The sequence below is a fragment of the Trichomycterus rosablanca genome, chromosome 9, assembly GCF_030014385.1.
Source record: "Trichomycterus rosablanca isolate fTriRos1 chromosome 9, fTriRos1.hap1, whole genome shotgun sequence".
In the NCBI taxonomy this organism is placed as follows: Eukaryota; Metazoa; Chordata; class Actinopteri; order Siluriformes; family Trichomycteridae; genus Trichomycterus; species Trichomycterus rosablanca.
In genome coordinates, this window is record NC_085996.1 from 19,152,248 (window position 1) to 19,177,372 (window position 25,125).

At 40.0% G+C, this 25,125-nt stretch overlaps 1 protein-coding gene across 3 annotated transcripts in view; it reads right to left on the reverse strand.

The window, feature by feature from the left end:
- Positions 1-20,181, reverse strand: part of tprb (translocated promoter region b, nuclear basket protein) — a 41,236-nt gene extending 21,055 nt beyond the window's left edge. For all 3 annotated transcript variants that reach the window (XM_063002032.1, XM_063002033.1, XM_063002031.1), the window contains exons 1-25: positions 20,019-20,181; positions 19,326-19,430; positions 16,498-16,571; positions 15,878-15,974; positions 15,694-15,797; positions 14,523-14,687; positions 12,810-12,902; positions 12,640-12,720; positions 12,249-12,336; positions 11,287-11,427; positions 11,079-11,182; positions 10,203-10,400; positions 9,811-9,918; positions 9,508-9,737; positions 8,467-8,630; positions 8,233-8,375; positions 7,553-7,701; positions 7,244-7,406; positions 4,800-4,934; positions 4,561-4,701; positions 4,259-4,424; positions 3,754-3,920; positions 2,813-2,965; positions 1,867-2,187; positions 1,252-1,439 (exon numbers count right to left, since the gene is read on the reverse strand). In XM_063002032.1, the coding sequence (XP_062858102.1) occupies positions 1,252-1,439; positions 1,867-2,187; positions 2,813-2,965; positions 3,754-3,920; positions 4,259-4,424; positions 4,561-4,701; positions 4,800-4,934; positions 7,244-7,406; positions 7,553-7,701; positions 8,233-8,375; positions 8,467-8,630; positions 9,508-9,737; positions 9,811-9,918; positions 10,203-10,400; positions 11,079-11,182; positions 11,287-11,427; positions 12,249-12,336; positions 12,640-12,720; positions 12,810-12,902; positions 14,523-14,687; positions 15,694-15,797; positions 15,878-15,974; positions 16,498-16,571; positions 19,326-19,430; positions 20,019-20,169 (3,629 nt within the window). In that variant the 5' untranslated portion in view covers positions 20,170-20,181. The remainder of the gene's footprint in view (positions 1-1,251; positions 1,440-1,866; positions 2,188-2,812; positions 2,966-3,753; positions 3,921-4,258; positions 4,425-4,560; positions 4,702-4,799; positions 4,935-7,243; positions 7,407-7,552; positions 7,702-8,232; positions 8,376-8,466; positions 8,631-9,507; positions 9,738-9,810; positions 9,919-10,202; positions 10,401-11,078; positions 11,183-11,286; positions 11,428-12,248; positions 12,337-12,639; positions 12,721-12,809; positions 12,903-14,522; positions 14,688-15,693; positions 15,798-15,877; positions 15,975-16,497; positions 16,572-19,325; positions 19,431-20,018) is intronic.
- Between the last annotated feature and the right edge of the window lie 4,944 nt (positions 20,182-25,125).

Genomic DNA, 25,125 nt, shown 5'->3' on the forward strand with positions numbered 1-25,125 from the left:
AGCCGGAAACCGTGTCATTCCGACATCTTCCCTACACACTCGCTCCCTGCGCCCTATAGTACACTTAACATTATTAAAAGGCCAGACAATATATTTGTAATTCACATTACACAACAGGAGATGCCTTAGAAAACAACTTTTTTTTTTTTTTTTTTTTAAAGGAAAAAGTGTTCTTGTGTGAAGCTTCCCCAGCATGAATATTAATAAAAGTGCCTGTAAAAAAATTGGAACATGTAGCTTTGTCTCAGAAGTGTCTTTTTGTTATAACCTTATGGGATAAAAAAATATCGAGATATACGTATATCGCCGTTCAGCAAAAAATATCGAGATATTATTTTTGATCCATATCGCCCAGCCCTAAGCTGATCTAATATTTTCAATCCATTACTGGCTGAAGTTTAACAATTCATACAGAAAACCTACTGTATACACACATACAATTCAAAACTATTCAGACCACCACTTATTTTAAAAGGAATTATAGTAATGTGTATAGATGTAAATAGAGAATAAATAAAAAGAATAAATAAAAACCATCTAGTCCATGTGCAGTATTATTCAAACCCAGTCTCATTAGTTTGTAAGTGCCAACAAGTTTCTGACTCCTCTCCTCTGGAATCTTCATTTATTCTCATGCAAAAGCTTTCACCTTAATAAGCTTTGATTTTTGTGCAGCAACTGCTTCCTTTAAATCCCACCAAAGATTTTCCAATAGGATTTCAATCTGGAGACTGAGAAGACTTTGTTACCCTGGTGAGATTGAAAGTTTTGGCTTTTTTTCCCCAATGGCCAGGCAGGCTTGCTGCAGCACTCTAAGTTTAGAGCTGTCAAACAATACTTCAAGTGATGTCTCAAGTAATGTTCATGGTTTTGGAAATCTTGTACCCATTGGCCTTTTGGTGCAGTAAAATCATCTCTCAGCTTTGTGTGACAGCTCCCTGGTTTTTACTGTAGTTACAAGACACCAGGAGTAGAATAATTGTGACTTGGCAGCATTAACAAAATACCTTGCTACTCTAAAATACAATAATTTGCTGTATTATTCAACTGATAAAGACTTAACTGAAAGCAAATCTAGCTTTAAATCATTATGCCCTTTAGGAAGTTGAATATGTCTGAATGCAACAAAAAGCAAATAGGTACAAAATCATGAACTACATGAATACGGAAATGAAGAGATCAAAGATTTCAAAGAGTTTTCAGAGAATGGGGAGCTTGGTAAACAAAAAAACAAAGAATAGGCTCAATTACTTAAGGATCTCGAGGAGCTGCTCCTGAGACTTCCCCTCTTCAGTTAGAGAAATGTTGAGTGAGCTCTCGTTGGCCGCCTGCTGTAGCTGAGTGGCCATCTTTCCACTCATGCTCTGAATCTGTTCATGAAGGAGCTCATTCTGCTTTTGCAAGTCTTGACAGCATGACTCCATCTTAGTTTGTTCGTCCTAAGAGACAAGACACATCAAACAGTTCTAAAAAATCAAACTACGGACTGAGAATGTGTAATTGAACCTGGTAACATACACATTGAGCCGAAACATTAGGACGACCATTCTAATATACTGCTGCTTAATAATACCCAAAACGTTATGGCCTAGTAACTGGCATGAAGTACTGCAAAGTCCATTAGGCATTTTTGCAGCCTATTTCTGCACAGGTGCTATAAGTAACTACCATCAGCCCAACATTTAATATATCCCTGACCGTGACATGCATAATTGTTACAAAATAGACATTGGCATAAACATTTTTGGGTGTGGTCTTAATGTTTTGGCTCATCAGTGCATTTGTAGGATCAAGATTATTGAAATAAATGACTTATTACTCAGCAGCAGTTAGGTTGAAACTGCAATTAACACTGTTTTAACATACTTTAAGGATCCGCTCCTGTTCTTCCCAAGATACACGAGCCTCTAGCAGTTGTGCGCTGACCGTCTGGAGTTTCTCCTCAAGCTGCTGGCGGAGCTGTGACACATGCAGCGCCTGGGTTTTGGCTGCCTGCAGGGCCTCCACATCGCCAGCATGCAACAGCATCTCACGCTCGTACTTGTCCTGGGCTTCTGCAACAAGCCGTGCCTGCTCCTGGCTGTCTAGCACAGCCTGCTGTTCCTGGGTGGTCACCATTGCCACCTTCTGCAAAGCCTCCTGATATTCAGCCTGCAGGCTGCTTAGGCTTCGGCGCAGCTCGCCCACCTGGCAACAAAAATTAGAATAAATAAATAAACAAAAGCAGCAGGCTGGTAGGTAAACTGAATGGATCAGTGTATGTGTGAATGCTTTTCCCTCCCTTTAACACCCAATTTACAATTCACCGTGTCTATCACAATCCTTTGCCGCAGTATGGCCCGGACTAAGCTGGTGACTGGGATGGCAATATGAGGAAAAAAGAAGAAAACCTGCTACCATCTTCCATCCATAGACGGAGCCAATTGTGTCTGCTGGATACTTGTTCAGGGTAGTGACACAGCTATATTTTAAACACTTGTCTCAGCAGTAGTGTACTAGTACATTAGACCGCTGCATTACCCAGGCACGAAGGAGTGATGCCTGCTTCAAAGAAAAATCGGTCTTGGTAAAATCAACATTAAAGCCAGAGGACTGATACAGTATATATACTGTACACATATGTATATGTATAAATAAATAAATAAATGCACACAGTATATATGTACATGGTACACAGAAAAATTATTATACAGTATGGTTTCCCTCAAAATGTTCCCAGACAAAAGGAGCGTAAAAAAGAGTAAAGAATGTATGTAAATTTGACACAAACTAAGATTCATTGATCTAAACTAATACAAAAAGAACACTGCACCTGCTGCTCAACAGCTGCCACAGCTTGGTGTTTCTCTTCCTGAAGTCCTTGTTTCTCCTTTTCAGCCTCTAGAAGCTTCTTTTCCAGCTGCCGAAGCTGTTCTTGAGCCTCCAAAACTTGGCTCTCAACCGAAGCCTTCACCTGTTCAGTCACCTGAAAAAGGACATACATCAAATTATTACTAATCTTAAAGCTGATTAAAAAAAATGCGTTGGACGATGTACATTACTTAATCCGGTTGAAAACTGAGATGATTTAAAGAACATTTGAAATTAAACAGCAAAACTCAGCAACTACATTACAGACCTTCAAGAGTGCTTAAAAACTATTTATGAAGACACCAGTTATCTCTAAATATTTATCTACATTTTTCTCTAAAAATGTATCATAATTCATCAAATTAATACGTTTGAGAGCTTCAAGGAGCTTAGCTTCAACTTTTAAACTGCATTTTTCGAAAAAAAGTTTTCCCCAGCTATCTACACTATATAATTTTTGTTTTTCAGTCCCTTTGCCGCATGTGTATAAAATCAAGCACCTAGCCATGCAGTCTGCCTTTACAAACATTTGTGATGTGGTTGTTCTAAAGAGCATGGATGCCACTGTTGTAACAAGTCAGTTCGTGAAATTCTTTCCCTCCTGAGTGCAGAGGAGCATACATGGGCAAAAATTCCCACTCCAAAAACTAGAAAGCCTTCCCAAAGTGGAAGTTGTATAAGCTGCAAATGAGGAACCAACTCCATATTAATGCCTATGAATTTAGAATGGAATTTCATTAAAGCTCCTGTAGATGTAATGCGTAGGTGTCCCAATACTTTCGTCCATATGGACACCCGTGTATGGCAGCATAATTGAAATCTAAAACTTTGCAAGCAGTTCTCTTAATTTAAAAAAATGCACAAACTATTTGTTAAGCAAAAATCCTATCCTATCCTAATCACCTGTTGTTCTTTCTCCAGGGCTTCCTCCAGACTAAGGCACATGGCTCTGTATTGCTCAAGAGAGGCGGTGGTGCTTTGCATTCTTTCGGCCAGAACCTCGGCTTTACCCTCAGCTTGATTCAGACGTTTAAGCAGTTCCTCTGCGTCTCCTCCACCACTATGTGGCCCTGCAGAATCATTTAAGACAAATACTTAAGCCATAATATCAACCATACCGTTGCTTACAGAGAAAGCAAACTAGATGAGTTAACATGATCAGTGACTGACGTCAATTATCAACATCAATTATTACTCTAGTCACTGAAGACACACTTGCACAATCGTTAAAGGCTTGTTGAAGCTAGATTTGGTTTTAGCATGAGGTATGTTAGCATATGTAGTAAGACAGCTAACTGATTGGCTATTTCACCATATTTTAAGTTCTGAAAGCTTTTTCCAAGGAAATTAAGTGCAGCAAAACGAATAAATGTCAGACCTGCAATATCACGGGTGGAGTGTAGGTTACCTGCTAGTCCTGTGTTGCTGCTAAATGAGTAAACACGACCTTCTAGGCTGCTCAGCTGCTGGCGAACAGTACTGAGCTCTTGCTGAGCAGCATTCAGCTGTTCCTTGGTCTTCTGGTGCAATGCACATTGCACCTCCAGCTGCTTTTTAGCATCCAACAGCTGCATCTGTAAACAATGACCAGCATTTAAGCGCCTTAAATCAGCATTAAATAAAAATCCCAATGATGGACTCAACAGTACAGAAAAACATAAGACAACATAAGGGTAGGAGAGGTGATATTTGTATAAAGCTAGTGCTTACATCCTGATTGCGTCCCAGCACATGCTTCTGTTCAATCTCGTGCTCTAGTCTCTTCTGTAGCTGTAAGATCTCTCGCTCCTGCTTCTCCACCTGCAACAGCAGCCTTTGCCTGGTTTCGGTATCTGAACGCTGTAACGTGGCCTGAGAGCAAAGCAAAATAAAAAAAAAAAGTTGTTTTTTGATGACACCATTTACTTGCTTCAGACACTTCTATCAGACAGTTGGGTTGGCTTCAATACCTGGATAGATTCAAGGTTGGTGAGTAGGATATTCTGGCTTCGTTGCTGAGCCAGGATGGACTCTTTTTCCTGGATCAGCCTAGACTCCACCATTTTCAGCATGTCTCTCTCCTTGCGCAGGTTTTCCGCACGTGCCTAAATAGCCAAACACAAAGCCAATTAAGAAAAATTCCTAATAATCTATACAAGCCATGAAGTAAAAGTGGCTTATTGCTTTTATAAAACGGCGGTCAACATAATTAAGCAATAGAACACGAGAGGGAGTGTGTTATCACGGCTGTGATTCGGTCGCAGGCATGAGCCGAAGGAGAGTGCCATAGATCACAGCCGTGATGTTATTCACGATAACACACAACCTCAAGTGTTCTATTGCTTTTATACAACAGTTTTTACAAAATAAAGCAAGAAAATAAATCAAAGAAGCCCTGAATTTCATAATAAATATGCTTTAATATTGACAATAACTTCCGCCAAAAAGTAGTTCCACAACGAATATAAAGTTTAACACTACAAAGCAGACATTCCAAGTTGCAAAAACTCATTTCAGGGAGATAAGAACAAGAAGGAAAAGGCAAGAACCTCCGAAGGGAAAAAAGAAATAAAAAACCTCTTGCACACACCAAAGGATATGGGTGATAACAGAACTTTTAGGAGCTGCTAACTGGGCTATTAAGCTAACTGTTCGCGTTACAAACACATTAATGTTCTCTACATAGTGCACTAGATTGTGTATCAGATCACGGATTTATGTTCCCTACATAGTGCACTAGATAGTGAATTAGACAATTGGTTATGTTCCCTACACAGTGCACTAGATTGTATATCAGATAACGCATTCATGTTCACTACATGGTGCACGACAATATATTAGACAATTGATTTATGTTCCCTACACAGTGCGCTAGATCGTATATCAGATAACAGATTTAAAATGCGATCAGGAAAAAAGGCTGTGTCGCCTGCGTGCGCGTTTGTGTGCATGAAGCTTGTCGTTACTGGCAACGCGTCAGCGGAGTAATACAGTTGTGGTGTGAAAAGGCTGTGCTGTTATCACGAATATCAACACGGTTAGAACGCTTCTCAACCAATCAGATTGTAAGGTCGGAACTAACTGTTGTACAAAATATAATAAAATACAACAATGTTCAATTTATAAATGTTTTTATTTACAAAAACACTTACAAAAAGCATTCTTCTGCGAAATCAGGTAGTCCGTCAACAGTGTTGCTAGGCAACATGAGGGCGAACATAACATTCGCAATAAACATTCCTCCACAAACACTATTTCTTGGACGAAACACCCGTATAGTACATGACTTAAAATAGTGTTCAACCACGTTTGTACTTTTTCTTTTCAGTGGCGTATTAATATGGAATGATGTGAGGTGGTCATAGGTGTGCGTATATCAGGGATTTGACAACGGCTTCGAACGCGGCTCAGCCAATCAGATTTTAGGACCGGAACTATCCGTTTTATAATAAAACATATCCTTTAGCTGCGAGTATAAAATCAACAGTTAAGAAAACTGAGGTTTCAGTGTAGATGTTAAGGAGGTACAGTATAAACTAGAGATGCATGAGTACCGATACTGGTATCGGCCCGATACCGCGCTCATTAACTCGCAAACGAGGCTCCGATAATAAACATCCGATACCGTGTGCCTAGTGCATGTTGCTGCGTTATGCCTGGTTCACACTACATGATTTTTGCCCTGATTTTCGCTCGGCGACTGGTCGGCGCTAGATTTGCCGGCTCAGGAGCAACTTGGCGTTCGCTCGGCGATCAAAACTCGGCTCTCGGTCGCCAAGTGTGAACTATCCAACAACTCGATCCGACCGGCTCGCCGAGCGCTCGTCTAGCATGTCAGATATCTGATCTGAGATGTGCAACTGGCAGTGAGTGACATGTCGAACAGCCAATGAGAACACAGGATACGGTGTGAGGGGAAACACAGGAGAGGAGTGTAAACAGGTGGGACAGGGGGATAATATAGTTTATATCAGAATACACCGGCACACACACACGTTTTACAGTATTTCTGACCTGATCGTTCTCTACAAAACATAACAACAAAACACCAACATTGCAAAAATATTTATTAACCTCCAACTCACTACAGAACAATCCATGCTATTCGTGTTGCCAAATCCACTCAGATTCATTTATTTTTCCTCCTTGATTTCATCACGTCAGCGCACAAACACTTTGATCACTCGCTACTTGTTGACGTGCATTTTTGGACGTGGTATCATTAAACTTCTCGTCACTTCTCACGTGTTTTTGTTTAAAAAAAAACAAAAACGGTATTCTAAATAGGTATCGGTATCGGCAAGTACAAAAATACATGTACTTGTACTCGTACTCGGTTGGGAAAAAAATGGTATCGATGCATCCCTAGTATAAACACAAGACAGAACAGACCTCCAATCTAAAGTACACTTACTTCAGTTTGTGCAAGCTTATCATTTGCAGCACGCAAGTCTTCAGTGAGTGTGTGAATGGTCTGCTCGTTCTTCTGGGCTGCAGCAGCTTGCTTCTGGGTCTGCTCCCTCAGAGAGGCAATATCCTTCCGATAAACTTCTACATTATCCTGTAACATTTCATAGCTGACACACACACACACACACACACACACACACACACACAGAGTACTGAAAAATCTGTAATACAACAGCATTTTTATATCAGTTAACCTTAGCCATTGCTTTCTGTTTCTTGCACAGTATATGTGCTAGGAGGCCTTAATACTTACCGCTTCGAAGTAAACTCCAGCTGACTGGAGGTCTTAGAGTTTTGGGTTCGCACTTCAGATAATTGCTCCTGCATTTTCGTACACTGATCAGTCAGAGCTTTCTCATTTTCAGTCTTCTCTTTCTTAAAATCCACAAACACCTCCTGCAGCTGTAAAATTTCAGGATAATGATTTAAACATTCCTAGATTTTACATGTACTCATCTAGTAGAATTTTGATATCTACAAGAAGTATTGGTGGAATTCCTTTTAAATTCAGGCTCTGTCCATTTATGCAATATACTAATAATTACAGGCATATCTGTATTGGTTTCCCTGTCATAAATGTAATGTTCAGTGAAACAGTTTTCTTGCTAGCTACAGTTGTCAGTCCACTGCTAAACCTCTCTAAATGCAAAGAGAATGCTTAACTTATCCAAATATGCCTGTAGATAAGACATAGTGTAGTGTTTTAATAATATCTGCAAATTGTTTTATGCATTTTTTCTCACTAATAATAATGCTATATGGGTTTTAAAATTGATACGTTTTTCAGATGTTTCCAAAATGGATCCAACCCTGAACATGGGAATAAAGTATTCACTGTAAAAACTACTGACCTATTCAAGCAACTGCTATACTAATCTAAACATGTATGACCTCTAGTATTCTGAGCAGCTATATGCTAGTTTTGGGGCCTACCTGCTTCAGTGCAGCCTTGGCCTCCACTGTCTCTGTGGACTCGACTACAGTAGCAACTAGGCCAGTTGGTGTTGCTGTAGTGGGGGTAACTGCAGGGGAGCGACGAGGTGTTGAGGTGAGAGAGAACTCCTCTGGGATGGCACCTGGAGTTTAAACAGTGCATTAAAAAAACAAAAACTTTTTGACTCTAAAACTAAAATGAAACGTTGGAGAAGCGTATGTGTGTGCTGTTACCTTGCTGCGGAAAGCTGACTCCTGTAGCCTGGGCTAGCAGGCCACGGTACATGTCTCGCTGGCGTGCAATGGACTCAGTAACCTGCATATGTTGAGCACGCTGCTCTCGCAACTGTTCCAATTCGCTCATGGCCTTCTTCAGACTCACTTGAAGTTGGCCGATTCTACAACACATTTAAAAAAATATATTTTATAACAGTAAAAGTAAATGTTGCAAGAGAACATTAATGCATACTTTTGACTCAAAATCTGCAATACATTAAAGATATGAAGAATGAGATTGTTGCCACATGTATTTACTTATTTAAGATTTTAACACACTGTTTTACATTTAGGTTACATTCATGACAGAAACGGTAGTTATTCATTACACAAGATTCATCAGTTTGAATGTCAAACACAGTCATGGACAATTTAGTGTCTCCAATTCACCTCACTTGCATGTCTTTGGACTGTGGGAGAAAACCGAGCTCCTGGAAGAAACCCACGCAGAGACAGGAAGAACATGCAAACTCCACACAGAAAGGACCCGGACCGCCCCACCTGGGGATCAAACCCAATCAAAACCTGACTACATCAGTTTTCGCTTACTAAGATAACACAGTTATATTTGTAATTTTTTTGTGAAAAAAAAGTTGTGCCGCATGAAATGCTGGGATTGCCTACACCGCTAAGGAAGCATCAGATGCTCCCTCATTATTCAGTCAAAATACAGTTCAAATTTAAGGTATTTTACTAGGCAGCATTTTAATGCATCTAAGAATTCAAACATCATTTTTCTGGGGAGTGTGCGTAGGATGATGTAAAATGCCGTCTTATACAGAGTCACTAATTGATGGCAGGTGTCTGCTGACCACTATTTAACATGAGTTTCTACTATGTAAACAATTTCAGTTTGTTGTTCAATTGAATTATGTAGACTTTTTAAAGCCACTGTTTGGTTGTAATTTTTTTTCCTGTTTCTTCTCAAGAGCAGTCATTCCACAACAGTAATATCGCATGGTACAATTTCAGCTAATGTCACTGAGCTGAGTCACTTACTTGGTACTTTCATCTTCCATCTCTCCTTTCTCCTGAGCGTCTCCAAGCTCGCGTATGGCCACCAGGAGCCGCTGGTTCTGCTGCTGCAGTTCCTCAACACTTCGGAATGTTACCAGGTGCTGCGAGATCACTGCAGATGAACTGCTAACATCTGCAAAAGATATTTCGTCATCGTCATGGAGCACGTGGTTTCCACGAGCTTCCTCCAGCTCAACCAGCAGAACACGCACCTGAAAGAAATAGAGATGGTGAGCAAAACTGTGACAATTACGAAAGGAGGCAAAGACTAGTCTCAAAACTCACCTGATGAGCCATGTCGCTTATCTGCATCTCAAACCTCTGATTGTCTCGCTCCAGCATCGACGAGCGCTTTTTGGCCTCGTCGGCTTCCCTCTGCAAGCGCTGCACCTCCTGTCAGACCAAACAGGTTTATGTAACTGAATCTAAGAGACTCTGAGATTATTTCGAGAAGGGTATATTTTGCTCTTTTTATGCAGATTTAAAAATATTTATCTTGAGTAAATACCCAAAAAAACAAAACAAAAACAGATCAAGCTTATTTAACAGGAGAATGCCCCCACACCTCAAAAAACTAGCTGTATCAGCAATAAAACTAGGAAACAAACAAGCACTCTGGCACTTAATAGTGAGTCCTTTATTCCCCACCCCCCATGTTTGCAAATTTCTTTCCCTACCTGCATGGCTTGTTCTAGTTTGCCGGACAGACTGGCTACAGACTTCTGTGTGCGTTCCAGCTCCTCCCTCTGCCTTTTCAGAATGGGTGCTTTGGCTTCCACCTCCTGCACAATGTCGTCCAGATACTTGTTCACACGTTTGCTCTCCAACTTCTCCAGGTGCAGCTGCTCTTGGGACTCAACATATGCTGCATAAATCTGCACACAACAAGTTACAAAAAATATGCAACATGGTGGCTTCTGAAAAGCAATCATGTTATAATTTAAATGTATATACATATTGGAATGTATTTTTATTAAATCAAATACTTTTTAAATAATACTATGTAATTAGGCTTATATAGTGTGAGAGAAAACAACTCCTGATCGTGAGGATAATTACAATCATGTTTGATCCATGTACGTGACACTAAACAATGTGCAGGACTGCATTTTTATTTGTAACTTAGTTTACCACAAGCCTGTCAAAGTAAGTACATTTTTATTAGTCATTTTATTTTCATTAACTGTTTCATCAAGGTCAGGGTTACTGTGGGTCCGGTTTCACTGGGAAAACCCTTAGTTGCTTTGGATTTAAGGTCACTTTATATAAAAGTGTCTGCTAATTGCTAAGAATGTATACAGTATTTAAGTTTACATTCCTGTTCATGTTGATTAAAGGCTGTGATCAGTATCCTAATTCAAGGCCAAATTAAGCCCAAACCGAAAAAAGACATGTTATGCATTGTTAGTCACTACGCTACTGTGGCTAACAATGTGTAAATATAAATGGCCACCAACTGATAGAATGCAATTTAAATTATACCAACAGATTGCTATTGATCTATTGGTTAGCCTTTAGGTCTAATCATACATTTTGGGTCTTAGCTGCAGTACCTCAGTGAGCTTCATTCCCGGCTTGATCTTGGTGATGACGGATGCAGTGGGAGACATGGTGCTTAACTGCTCAGCAGGGAAAACTAGATCAGATGTGGAGCCAACTGTAAAAAAAAAAGGAATAAAATCAAAAATTATATAAATTACATAAATTACATCTAGACTTGTGGAGCATATTTTGCTAAAATGTGTTACCATCATTGCTCACCTCTGTGCTTGTTGCCTGACAAAAGGTCATTGGCGTGGTCTACCTCTTTCTCCAGGCTGCCGATGCGTTCCTTCATTTCAGCAACTTCCCTCTGCTTGCAACTTTCCATTGACGCCATTTTTTCCTCCAGAGCTTTGTGGGCTGTGCACATAAATCATTTTCTTTATGATATCATGACCGTTTTACAATAATTAATGCAACTTTAATGCAAAATTAAAAATCATTCATGAGTTACCAGGTTTTTGTCAGTGAAATTTTGAAAGTAATTTTCTATTAATTACAGAATTAACATTAATTGAGTTTCACTTTGCCAGCAAAATAGATTTTTTATCTGTATATTTATCAAATAGATTTTAAGTAATACATTTCTTTTAACCATGAATTTTCCTTAAATCTAGTTGCAACCAATTACCCATTTGTATCTCCTCTACTGCTGCTGACCCATACCCTGACCAAGGAGGGCCATAACACGTGTGTAGTTTGCCAACCGTTTCTTTTCTACTCCATAAGGCGGGTTTACACAGAAAGCAGTATCGCCTAGTCACACACTGCTTGCCATTATTCACCATCTCTCTGCAGGTCTGCAGGCCCCAACGACCAGCCAGCAGAGGCTGCAATTGCAGCTAAAATGCAGAATCTGTTCATAGTGGGCAGGCATTTTACCGCTGCACCACCCAAGTATTACATCCATAATTGGTAGTTCTTTGTGCTGCAACACAGTAGCTCTCAGACAATGCTACATTTAGCATTGTGCTGGAGAATACAATAATACTTTAAAATGAAAGCACATCTTTCTATAAAACAAAGGCAATGGAATGGCAAGTTAAAAGATAGACATCATTAACTTTTTATTTATGGAGTTAGGGAGCTTCTTAAACAACAAGTACCCCCAAGAACATAAAATATTACAGGTAGACTTCTATAATAATCAGAGAAAAGTGTGTGAATGCAGAGAATCTCACCCTCTCCTGCCTCCTTCAGCAGCTTATGCAACTCATCCACAGCCTGGCTCAGCTCTACACTCTTAGCCTCTGCATCTGCTGCTGCTCCCTGGTCAAACAGCAGAGCAGGGTTTAAAAAAACAAATACACAAACTGGCTAAATGTTCTTAAACTTTACTAGATGCTTCAACCAAGTGGTCATATTAGGGATGCACTATTGCACTACTGAGAATCTGTATAGTGGTAACCCAATGTCAGTATTAAATCAGTATACAGGATTGGTGCGTACCAACTATTTAAAAGACACTTTACATTTTAATTTAGAACATTCTGTATTTATAAAAAAAAGCATTACATTGTTAACTGATAATGCAGACAAGATTATAATTGCACATTTAACAAAATGCATTACCTTGTACAGGTTTGACAGCCTGATGTTTGCATTGAGCTCGTTCTGAAACTTCTCTTCACAATTGGCTTGTTGTTCCTTTGCCTAAACAAGAAAACACTTTATCTCCACAACTTGTGAAAGGTGGTTTCTTTAGAAACCGTGAACAGTACAGCAGTGGAATGGTGGCTTACCTCTCTTAGCTTGTTGATCAGCTCCTCGGTTTGCTTTTGCTTGTTTTCATTAGTGGCCTTTAAACTGGCCACTTGGTCTTGGAGTCTGGTAATCTGCACAAAAATAAACCCAAGCAAATCAAATTATATGGTGTGATTAGCTTAGAACAGTTTTAACACTTTGAACAGTAAACATTTAATATGTGAATATAAGTTCAGGTACACAGGGTGAGTTAGTGATTATGGTTTGAGTGTATCATCATGACAATCTGTGCATGTGATGCTGGTACAAGTATCATCATGGAAAGGTGTACTGGTAAAAGTGTCATGTCCATAGTGTATGTGTGGTGGAGTGTGCTGCTGGTACGATAGCAGTAATAATAGTTTGACAGCTTAGAACATATTTGATTTACTTTATTGTCCCACTAGGGGAAATTTTACTTGGGCCACCCCAAGCTACATATCGTTTATACAGACATACAATGACATACTATACAATACAAACATTGAACATCAAACAACACACATTAAACATACAACATAATAAAATACATTAAAATACCTCCCCTACTCTGCTCACCTGTTGGAATTAAGAATAGTAATGGAAATAGGCACAAAAGAGTTTTTAAACCTCTTAAATCTACACAATGGCATTCTGAATCTTCTTCCCGAAGGGAGAAGATGGTATTCTGAGAACATAACATGGTCAGGGTCAGAAGTAATATTCCTTGCCAGCCTCAGCACAGACCGCTCATAGACTGTACCCAATAAAGAGTACTGGTTGCCCCCAATGATTTTCCAGGCATTTTTGACAACACTAGCCAACCTATTCGTTAGTTGGGTTGAGAGGCCACCAAACCAGACAGAAATACCATAACTTGCAATGCTCTCTAATATAGTCTTATAAAACAAAATCATAATCTTTTGGTCCACTCCAAAGCTACGAAGTCTCCTCAGAAAGTACAGTCTCTGTTGCAGTCTGGCACAGAGATACTCTACATGGGTTAACCATCCAAGTGAACTGTCAATATAAACCCCCAGATACTTATAAGAAGACACCTGAGATATGGAATTGTTATAAATAACCACTGGACTGTGGTCACCAATTTTTTTGTTATCAAAGACAATCTCTTGTGTCTTCTTAATATTCAATTTGAGGAAATTAATGTCACACCATTCCACAAATCTCTGTACCTCAGCAAAGTAGTCATTAACATATTTGGGTACATTCATTGCAAATACTTCAATTCTTTACTACAAAGACATAGTATTATAATAAAAGTTTTATGTTTGTGCTGGTATGACAGTATCACCACAGTGGTGTGAACAAGTCAAGTCAAGTCAAGTCAACTTTATTTATATAGCGCTTTTTACAATATACATTGTCTCAAAGCAACTTTACAAAATCCAGGACCAACAGATACAAAAACCCCTTGAAAACATTGTTCAAGGGCCCAGGAGTAGCAGCAACCCAGTAGTGGCAAGGCTTAAATCAATGATCCTCTGGTCACTGGTCCATTACCCCACTTGCTGAGCAACCCCTGCCCTTTTACAAGTAAGTGAGGAAAACCTCAAGACTAGTGCAGCCTCACAAATGTACAAATACCACCAGTTCACACACCACAGTCCTCTCGATTTTCAGAAAGCCATTACATCAAAATTACAGTATTGGGAAAAAGGAGAGGAAATCGTTTTTTTCAAAGTTTTTAGTGCAGTAAAAACTGATCTTCATACCTCATCCTCTTTGTTGTTTAAACTGCACTTAAGCTCCAGGATTTCACTCCCTTTCTGCCGTGAGAGAGAAAGCAGGGTCTCGCTTTTAGACTTCAGTTCTTCATTTAGCCAGGCCACTTGGCCCTGGAGCAGCTCTTTCTCCTGATTCATGCGCTTCTCTTTGTACTGCATTCAAACACAGATATTTCTTCTTCATGAACTTTGTTAGCAAGTAAAACATACATGTGTTACTCTTAATTATATATTCATGTGTGTTTAAAGAAATGTTTAATCCATGGGGATTTATTGTTTCCCAAAGTATCAAGAAGTGTTTTTGAATCTGCACTATAATATGTTCTTAAGAAAAGAAACATTTAATCATGTCAGATTGGCAGGCTCTTTTAGTTTTGTTAGGCAAGTACAAAAAAGTTCTTATTTAAATAGTCTGACAATCAAATTAAATATTTCTGCAGAATAAAGTTAAGAAGAAAAATTAAGAGGGCCACCAAGCTGACATGATGATAAACATTTCACAGTGTACAATTGCCCATGCAGGCATTTATTCAACAGTTATCAAGCATTCAACTTTAGCAATTTAGCTAAGCACTGACTAGTTCCCAAACAAACCAAACACAAACATGACTACTTCTTAAAAAAGGTCAAATCTGACAAATCCGAAATGTTGGTTCTAACTTTCAGGCCAATCACTGCTTCTTCAAATTGTGGAAAGGTCAGTCACACGGACACTGAGAACAGGCAGTCAATGACATTAAATATTGCATGGTCCATTGACAGTTTAATTTGCTGTTCACAAATACAGCCCTGCAGCTGGTCTGACTTTTTGCTTTGCTTGCTTTAAATCCACTGGCATCCCATTTAATTGACTGGCCGTTTAATAAGTAAGAGGTCATTTAGCTATATTCCCAGCAGATATGAGGTAAAACTGATTTCTACTATCTGTAGTATGCTCAAAAGAAAAATTATGATAACTGCAGATAACTCACGTATGCAGAAACGAGCAAGCTGCAGTGGGTTCAAAACATGCTGGCAGAGGGCTTATTATGCACAAATAACTGTCTGGCTTTGATCTTGCACAGGGTACTGGGGAGCCTTGAGCTTCACATTGGCCATTTGAAAATGCTCTATTATTTGCTTTTAATTTTCAGGCACAGTCATAAAACCAGTCAAATACCTTGATTGCAACTTCAGAGGCCTCCAGCTCATCCAGCTTCAACTGCAACTGCATTTTTGCAGCACTAACCTCCACCAGCTTATCATTGACAGTTCTTAAATCCTCTGGGAAAGAAATACCATTAACAATTACATTAGTGTGCGCAAATAGTTTGCTTTGCAAAAAGAAAAAGCTGCACCCTTACCATTCTGGCTCTCTACCTCCTCAGACCTCCTCTGTAGCGTGCGCACCAGCTCTCGTTTCTCTGCCTCCAGCTCATCCTTTGCTTTGGAAAGTTGATTCTGCAAAGAAATAAATGAAAAAAATGATTCCAATACATCACATGACACATGGTTAAGACAGCACTTTTTAAATGTATTCCAAAGTCTTTATATTAGCTAAATGAATTTAAAATGCACTATTTTGGGGAGACTGAACACTAAATTAAAAACTGAATGGACAAATATATTGTATCCTTGTCACATGCATCCAGAGAAACCTACCTAAATATCAGCATAAGACTTTACTGACAGTAAAAATAATTATGCAACATTAAAAGTTGATGATTTAGTGGTTTATAAGAACAACTTAACTACAGGTACCGTCAGTGGCAAGACAGTTTTACCTAATGTGTAAAAAACTACAGATACTAATTCATTAGGTATTTGCTATCCAAATTCTGCATATACTATAAGTAAATGCTGTTAATGCTCCTGCATGCTGGAATTATATTAGGTTTCTGATGTACAAATGGAAAAAAAATAAGAGATAAAGCATAAAACAAGTGCCTCTAGTGTGATACTAAAGAAACCGAGGTTGTTTCACCTGCTGGGACTGCAGCTGCACATATGAAGATTCTTGTTCCCTGGTCTTTTCACTGAGACATTTAAGTTCTTCATCTGTAGAACAAAGGCATTGCTTAGCAATAGGTCCATATCAATTATCTAAGATGAAATTCTAAACTTATGTAATTCTTAATGTAATGTCTAGTGTTCATGTACATGGTCAAATTGTATCTTGTAAAAGTATGTACCATTATCATTTTAGGGTTATTTTGATTGCTTGCAGAAGCTTTTAAATGCAAGCTTTTCAAGTTGTGTTTTCGCCAGTGCCATTCATCAACCGCCAAAGTCATTTTTATATGAATTGTTACCATTGTTATGCTGTAGAGCTGGGCGGTATGCCTACATTCAGTATACCAGCTTTAATTCCTCGTACAGTATGGATTTTTCCATATACCGCCATACCATAGCACAGTTAATACAACAGCTGTAGGCTTCAGTAGGCAGCAAATCATATAGTATTGTTCGCCTCTAAAAGCACTATGGATCTCTGTCTCACAATTTAGCCAGGTAGCGTTAGCATGACCGTGTTAACAGATGAGAGAGGCTTCCTCGATATGGTAAAACAGATGGAGGATGAAGAGAGGAAAATTAAATATGCACCGGAAGAACCTACAAGAAATGTGTCGAGCTGTTCGGCAGATTAGAAGAGACAAACACTATATACTGTGTAGTTTGTCGACACCTGGCTGTTGCAAATGACATTACGAACGCTGTAACAATCCACATATGCAGGGACACGATTCCTCTATAGACAGTCGAGAAAGAAGCTTTCAGAGCAGTGGATTCCAAATACGTGTCTTACGGGGTGAAAATACTTCAGGTCAGTTGCTAAACCAATGTTATAAGCAAACTGGAAGCGGAGATATTTAAAGTTGTCCACTTTTCTTTTTTTTTTTTTTACAACAGACCTGACAAGTTGTACAGTGGATTTTGCAAATGCCGTTTTATTTGTTAAAGGGAGAGCTAAGGACAATTAACACTAAAAATTTTATTTAAAATTTTATTTATACACTTAAATACAATTGTATAAAATTGTACTTTATACACATTTAACAGAGGAGCATGTTCAGTGACAGGTTGCTGTCACAGAGCTCCTCCACAGACAGGCTTAGAAGGTCCTTTGTATATGTATGTATGTGTATATACACTATATTGCCAAAAGTATTTGCTCGTCTGCCTTCACACACATATGAACTTGAATGACATCCCATTCTTACTCCATAGGGTTTAATATGATGTCGGCCCACCCTTTGCAGCTATAACAGCTTCAACTCTTCTGGGAAGGCTTTCCACAAGGTTTAGGAGTGTGTTAATGGAAATTTTTGACCATTCTTTCAGAAGCGCATTTGTGAGGTCAGACACTGATGTTGGACGAGAAGACCTGGCTCACAGTCTCTGCTCTAATTCATCCAAACTCACACGTCCATGTCTTTATGGACCTTGCTTTGTGCACTGGTGCGCAGTCATGTTGGAACAGGAAGGGGCCATCCCCAAACTATTTCCACAAAGTTGGGAGCATGAAATTGTCCAAAATCTCTTGGTATGCTGAAGCATTAAGAGTTCCTTTCACTGAAACTAAGGGGCCGAGCCCAACTCCTGAAAAACAACCCCTGACGCTTTGCATTGCGCTTGGTGATTTAAGGCTTGGATGCAGCTTCCCATTCCATGAAGCTCTCTATGCACTGTTCTTGAGCTGATCTGAAGGCCACATGAAGTTTGGAGGTCTGTAGCGATTGACTCTGCAGAAAGTTGGCAACCTCTGCGCACTATGCACCTCAGCATCTGCTGACCCGCTCCGTCATTCTATGTGGCCTACCACTTCGTGGGTGAGTTGCTGTCGTTCCCAATCGCTTCCACTTTGTTATACTACCACTGATAGTTGACTGTGGAATATTTAGTAGCGAGGAAATTTTACGACTGGACTTGCACAGGTGGCATCCTATCACGGTACCACGCTGGAATTAATTGAGCTCCTGAGAGCGACCCATTCTTTCACAAATGTTTGTAGAAGCAGTCTGCATGCCTAGGTGCTTGGTTTTATACACCTGTGGCCATGGAAGTGATTGGAACAACTGAATTAAATGCTTTGGATGGGTGAGTGAATACTTTTGGCAATAGTGTATGTGTATGTATATATACGGCTATATTGGCCCAACTGATTGTGCAATATTTGTCACGTCACTTTTCTATGTTATCATTTAATAATTAATAACCTTATGCATAGTCATTACATTTACCAGTTATCCATTTTATGTTCTAGTTTTTCTGTTTACTTGTGTTTTGTACTGTTAATTATTTGTTGTATAATACTACTGGGGCTTTAATCTCTCTCTCTCTCTCTCTCTCCTCTCTCTCCTCTCTCTCTCTCCTCTCTCTCTCTCTCTCTCTCTCTCTCTCTCTCTCTCTCTCTCTCTCCTCTCTCTCTCTCTCCTCTCTCTCTCTCCTCTCTCTCTCTCTCTCTCCTCTCTCTCTCTCCTCTCTCTCTCTCCTCTCTCTATCTATCTATCTGATTCCATCATATATTGTCATTTTGTAGAGCCAAGCAAAGCTTATAGTACTCAAAACCTTCATTATATACATGATGAAATGAAAATGTTTTATATTCTATGTACTTATGACAGACAAATCAGCTACAGATATATATAGAAACTCCCAGTCATACAAAAAACATAGTGATATACCGTCAGAATCTTAAAAAATAGCGTGATACAAATTCTTGGTCATACTGCCAAGCCCTATACCAAAGTATACACCTTTTCAACCAGTTTTCTTTCATCCATACATTCTCATGGCTGTTTAAATTCTTACCACGCTTTGTAAACTCCTCCGTGAGTTTTTCATGTTCTTGTGTTAATGCCACAAACTGTTCCTGCTTCTCAACAAATTGCTTGTCCAGGTCAAAGTATTGTTGTTCTAAAAGAAATGGGAAAAACAAACAAAAATAAATACCGAACTCTATGTTAATATCACTGTTAATAACAGTGATAAATTAGTAGAGAGTCAAGTAGCTGAATGGCTAATTCTAACCTGTAATGTCAAAACATTTACTGTAGCGGAGCTAATGTTTGTTTACGGGTCATTTTATACCGTAATACCAATTTATTGTACAGATTTTAATACAATATTTTTTTTGCACCACAGCTGTAGTTAAAAAAAAATACTGCATTAGAAAAAAAACATGCAAGATATGTTATTTTTTTAGTCTATCACTGCTAGTTAGAAGCTATAGCACTAATGCTAACCCTTTTAGCCTTAGCAAACGTTAGAAACGGTTAGCACGCAAGCTATGTATTCGTGTATTTATGTCTCATAATAAGTTCTCCTGTTTCAGGTCCAATATTTCAAACTAAATTAGTATTTCTTTAGTAGCTACGTCTTATAGTGACTTAATTTTTGACTTCCAGGTAGCACAAGCTAAGTACACTAATAAGCTGCATGGCTAGTAGGATCAGGCGCAGTACAAGTACACACAGATCACACATCAGATGTTAGAATAGTTACCACTGTCCACTTGCAACTGCTTATACTGAACCTTCAGATCATCAATCTCACTCTTCTGATCTGAAACATATTTCTCTAGTTTGCCTTGAGTCGCCCGAGAAAGTTTAGCTAACTCGGTCGTCTCCAAAACCTGCTCCAGCACTGCCGCCATTTCTCATCCAAATGCGCCACCGTGTTTTGCTTTTCTCATGCCGGTTTTAAACAGAAGGGAGACGTCGGTGCCACCTAATGTCAAGGAGTGTCACTGAAAACATTCCCATCCCATTATCCAAGTTTAAAGTCCAAATACAATCATCCATTCATTTTCTGTTTTACCACTACTGTTTTCTAATATATACCACTATGCTACTGTAAAGCATTAAAGAGCAGCTTATTATGTGCTAATGTAAAGCATTCAAGTGCAGCTTATTATGTGCTACTGTAAAACATTCAAGATTATGTGTTATGAAAAATTCAATATAAATATAAATACATATAAATATATAAATATAAATATAAAAAAAGCTCACAGGGCCTTCTATGCCATAAACAACAAACATTTGTGGAAATTCCAAGAGCTGAGCAAAGACACCAGTCCCCTCATCCAACTGGTCCTGAGTCACTGCACCGATACACTACTAACACACTCAAACTCAAACTCAAAAGAAGCTTTATTGGCATGACAAATAAGGACATTCGTATTGCCAAAGCTCAGTTACAGAGAAAAATAACAATAAAAACAAATATATACAGAACAGTTACAGGTGCAAAAAATGAAATAAAATAAAATAATAATAAAACAATGCAAATAATAACAATAAAAAGGTAACGTAATGAGGTAGATGTGTGTGTGTGTGTGTGTGTGTGTATGTGTGTGTGCGTGAGACATGGTCACCCACTGGTGCAGCGATGATCACCCACTGGTGCAGCGACAACCACCTGCTGATCAACACGCAAAAGACTGTAGAGATGGTGGTGGATTTCAGTCGCAAACCCCCCTCCTTACCCCTCCCCTCACAATTAATGGCTCTATTGTCTTAGTGGTGGAGTCACTTAAGTTCCTATGCACCACCTTATCCAGGGACCTAAAGTGGGAAAAGAACACACTCTCCATCGCCAAGAGGGCTCAGCAGAGAATGTTCTTCCTGAGACAGCTGAGGAACTTCAACCTGCCACAGAGTCTGCTGATCCAGTTCTACACAGCAATCGTCGTGTCCATCCTTACATCGTCTATCACCATCTGGTTTGGTTCCTCCACATCACAAGAACGAGCCAAACTCCAGCGTATAATCAAGACAGCGGAGAGGATCATTGGATGTAGTCTGCCAACACTTCAGGACATCTACAACAGCAAAGTGCTGAAGCGTGCCGGCAAAATTACAGCAGACCCCTCTCATCCTGGACATCACCTTTTTCAAACACTTCCATCTGGCAGAAGACTCAGGACAATAAAAAAAACACATTCAGACATGCTAACAGCTTTTTCCCCAGAGCTGTAACACTTCTTAACCACAGTTGTTCTCTTGGGTAAATGTTGGTAAATACTGGTTAACAGCCCTTGTGCCATCAGGTCTGTTAAATATGTTATGTGTTACATGTCATACATGTGTAATTATCTGTACTATTATGTGTATTGTGTGTACTACTATGTGGACTATTATGTGTACTATTATGTGTATCACCAAAGCAAATTCCTCGTATGTGTAACATACCTGGCGAAATAAAGTGATTCTGATTCACTGTCCCTCACCTGGTGGCAGGTGTGTGTGTACATTGCTGCCAGTGTGCAGCTCTCTCTTTGAGAGCTCCAGTAGGGCAGTTTGTCGGGGTCTGGGAGGGAGCTGAAGTTGGGGATGACAGTGTTAAATTTGGGGAAGAATGTGGTGGTATTTGGTACACTGGGTGAGGAAGTGCAGCTCCATCTCTACTGTACTGATAGTGCAGTGCTGGCACAGCCTCTCCTCCCGGGGCAGCCAGGACCGGGTGTGTCGCCCCATCTCCACGGCCAAACCGTGTGCACTCAGTCTGTACCTCGTCACACCGACACACCACTAACACATAAAGGCTCAGGAACAGGAGAAATCTGTAAACCCAATTAGAATTAACCAAATTACACAAAGACTCAAAACAATGTACAGTATATGAGTTATTGGGGAACTGAAACTAAAGTCTAAAGTAAAATGCAGTGCTATTTGACCCTTAAAAGACACTACAGTGCAGCAGATTATCTGAGCACAGTGTCTGATCCTAAACACCTTGACGAGGTACAGACTGAGCGCACACGACATGGCTGTGGGGTCGAAGCTGTGCCAGCACTGCACTCTCTGCACAGTAGAGATGGAGTTGCACTTCCTCACCCAATGCACCAAATACCACCACATTTGGTCCCAATTCTTTCCCAAATGTAATAACATTATCCCCGACTAACTCCCTCCCAGACCCCAACAAACTGCCCCACTTACTGGGGGAGCACAGAGAGAGCTGCACACTAGCAGCACTCTACACACACACCTGCCACCAGGTGATGGACAGTGGGGCACCTTGTCTCACACACACACACACACACACACACACACACACACACACACACACACACACACACACACACACACACACACACACACACACTATTGTTCATTTACAGCTTAAATTTAGTTCATGTCACTATAATATGTAATTTTATATTGTATATTTTCTATTACTACTATGATTATTGTTATTTTTCTTTTTTTTATTTTATTTTATTTTTAAACTATATTTCCTAAATATGTTATTGGCATTACGAATGTCCATATTTTGTCATGCCAATAAAGCTACATTTGAGTTTGAGTTATAAACCTTCAGGTACTCATCAGATATTTGTGCATGCCAGATACCAGCTTTACCAGTTAACTGGTAATATGTCTCCTTACAAAATATTTATTTTTAGTTTTTGGTATGTTAAACAGAATTTAACCAGGTGGCTGTGATATGTTGAATAAAAATAGAATAACGGTCACTATTTGTATTTTACTGTTGATGATAGAGAGCCAACCCTCATTTAACATAGTCAGCATCAACAGTGGGCAGCATCGTGGCTTGGTGGGTAGCACTGTTGCCTCACAGCACAAAGGCTACGATTCCCAGGTGGAGTGGGCTGGGTCCTTTCTGTGTGGGGTTTGCATGCTCTTCCTGGGTCTGCCTGGGTTTCCTCCAAAGATGGTCACAATTTGTATTTTACTGTTGATGATAGAGAGCCAACCCTCTGTTAACATAGTCAGCATCAACAGTGGGCAGCATGGTGGCTCAGTGGGTAACACTGTTACCTCACAGCATGAAGGTTTGATTCCCAGTTCTCCCCGTGTTCTCCCCGTGTCTGCCTGGGTTTTCTCCAAAGACATGCAGTCAGGTTAATTGGAGGTACTAAAGCCCCCCTAGGTATGTGTGTGTGTGAATGTGTGTTTGCCCTGTGATATTCTGCCGACCTGTCCGGGGTGTTTTGTACCCACTGCGACCCTTAATGAATTGATGAACAAATGTGCATCAACAGTCAGCTTCAGTTAAGATAAAAATTTAGACACTGATTTGTGGTTACTAATGGTGAGCGCTTTTACCCAAGCCACATAAAGCTCTCTGGATAGACGTTTACCTGTACTATATATTATAAATGTTTGCACCTTTTGCAACTGAATAGACCTCAGCACTTTAACTCACAATATATGCAGTATACAGATTAATGCATTAGAGGGCACTGTTGATCTTTAGAGTTAGCAGTGGGTAGATAACAGTATTTTATAACCCCAAATCAGAAAATAAAGTTGTAACAGTATGGGAAGTGCACATTAAAAACGCAGTGTATCTTACATAGACTTTTATTTCATTACAGACAGTAAATCCCAAGATATTTCATTTGTTAAATGAAATATTTGTTAAAATTGGTTTTATTTGTTATAATACATTAATTTCAATCTCCTTCTGATGAAGGCTGCAGTAGCTGAGAATGTCAGGGCAGAACTCTCTGTTACTGGCCAAAGATTTCACTTTTTTTTTTTTAGAGAAGCCACAGATAGTAACAGGACATAGGGTTTTTCCTGTCATCCCTGTAACCCCCTTCCTCCATGCAAGAAACCTATTTTCTGCTGAGTGTACCCATAATTATACTGTTTGAACTATTAACCATAGCTAATAACCATAAGTAAGAACAACTATAGATCAGTTCACTGACCACACAGCTGCCATCACTTAGTCACACTTTGCCCTGAAAGTATAACGAGGTCTGTGGTAGCTGGTGAACGTGCCCCGGGTTCCCAGCGAAGCAGACATTACAGAGCTCAGAGAACAAAGGCCTCTTATACCAGGCCTCCTAATTAGTGCTGATCACCCGCAGCCGTGGGGCTGACTACTTAAGCCAGCTCCACACAGCAGCGGGTGTCGCACCTTTGTTTGTTTTCCGGTCCGTGGTGGCAGTCGTCCACACGTTCGTAGCCTTAGCTGGTAGCCCTGGTGGCGTATGCCATTCGGGTAAGTAAAACCGCAAGGTTTGAGGTAACTGGTATGTTCTGTTGGTCTCGTAGATATAGTGTGGTGCGACGCGGTGCAGTCCTCGAACTGCAGTTCATTTTGCGCTAGCAGTTAGCGTTAGCGGTTTCACTCAGCGCTGTGTTAAAGCGCTGAAAGTATTCTGGCATCAGTGCCTTCAGTTATTCTGAACATTGGATTCTCCAACAGCTGGGTGGCGACTCCGCTGAGCAAGCGGTTGCCGTGCTAAAGACCCCGGTTCGAATCCGCAGTCTAGAACTGCCTAACTTTGTTTATTTGTTTCTTTCTGGTTTCAGATTGGTGTGTCAGCTCCGCGATCCAGGGCGCGCCGACCGGTCACTGCGATTGTTAGTCGCGGTGTTGGGTCTAGCGCTCCTCGGAGTTCCCCTCCTCTCCCTTCGCTCCTAAGCGTATTAGAGGTTCTCGCGCTCCCGTTTTCCAGCACCACTACAGTGCGGTGGTAACGCTCCCGGCTGCCACGCGGCTGACCGGGGTTCGCGTCCCGCTTCCTTCTGTTTTGGTTTCACTTTGTTTATTTTTCATTTAGTTGCGCCAGCAGCTCCGTCGGAGTTTCCGATCGGGTTTTTTGTGTTCTGTTTTTCGTTTGCTG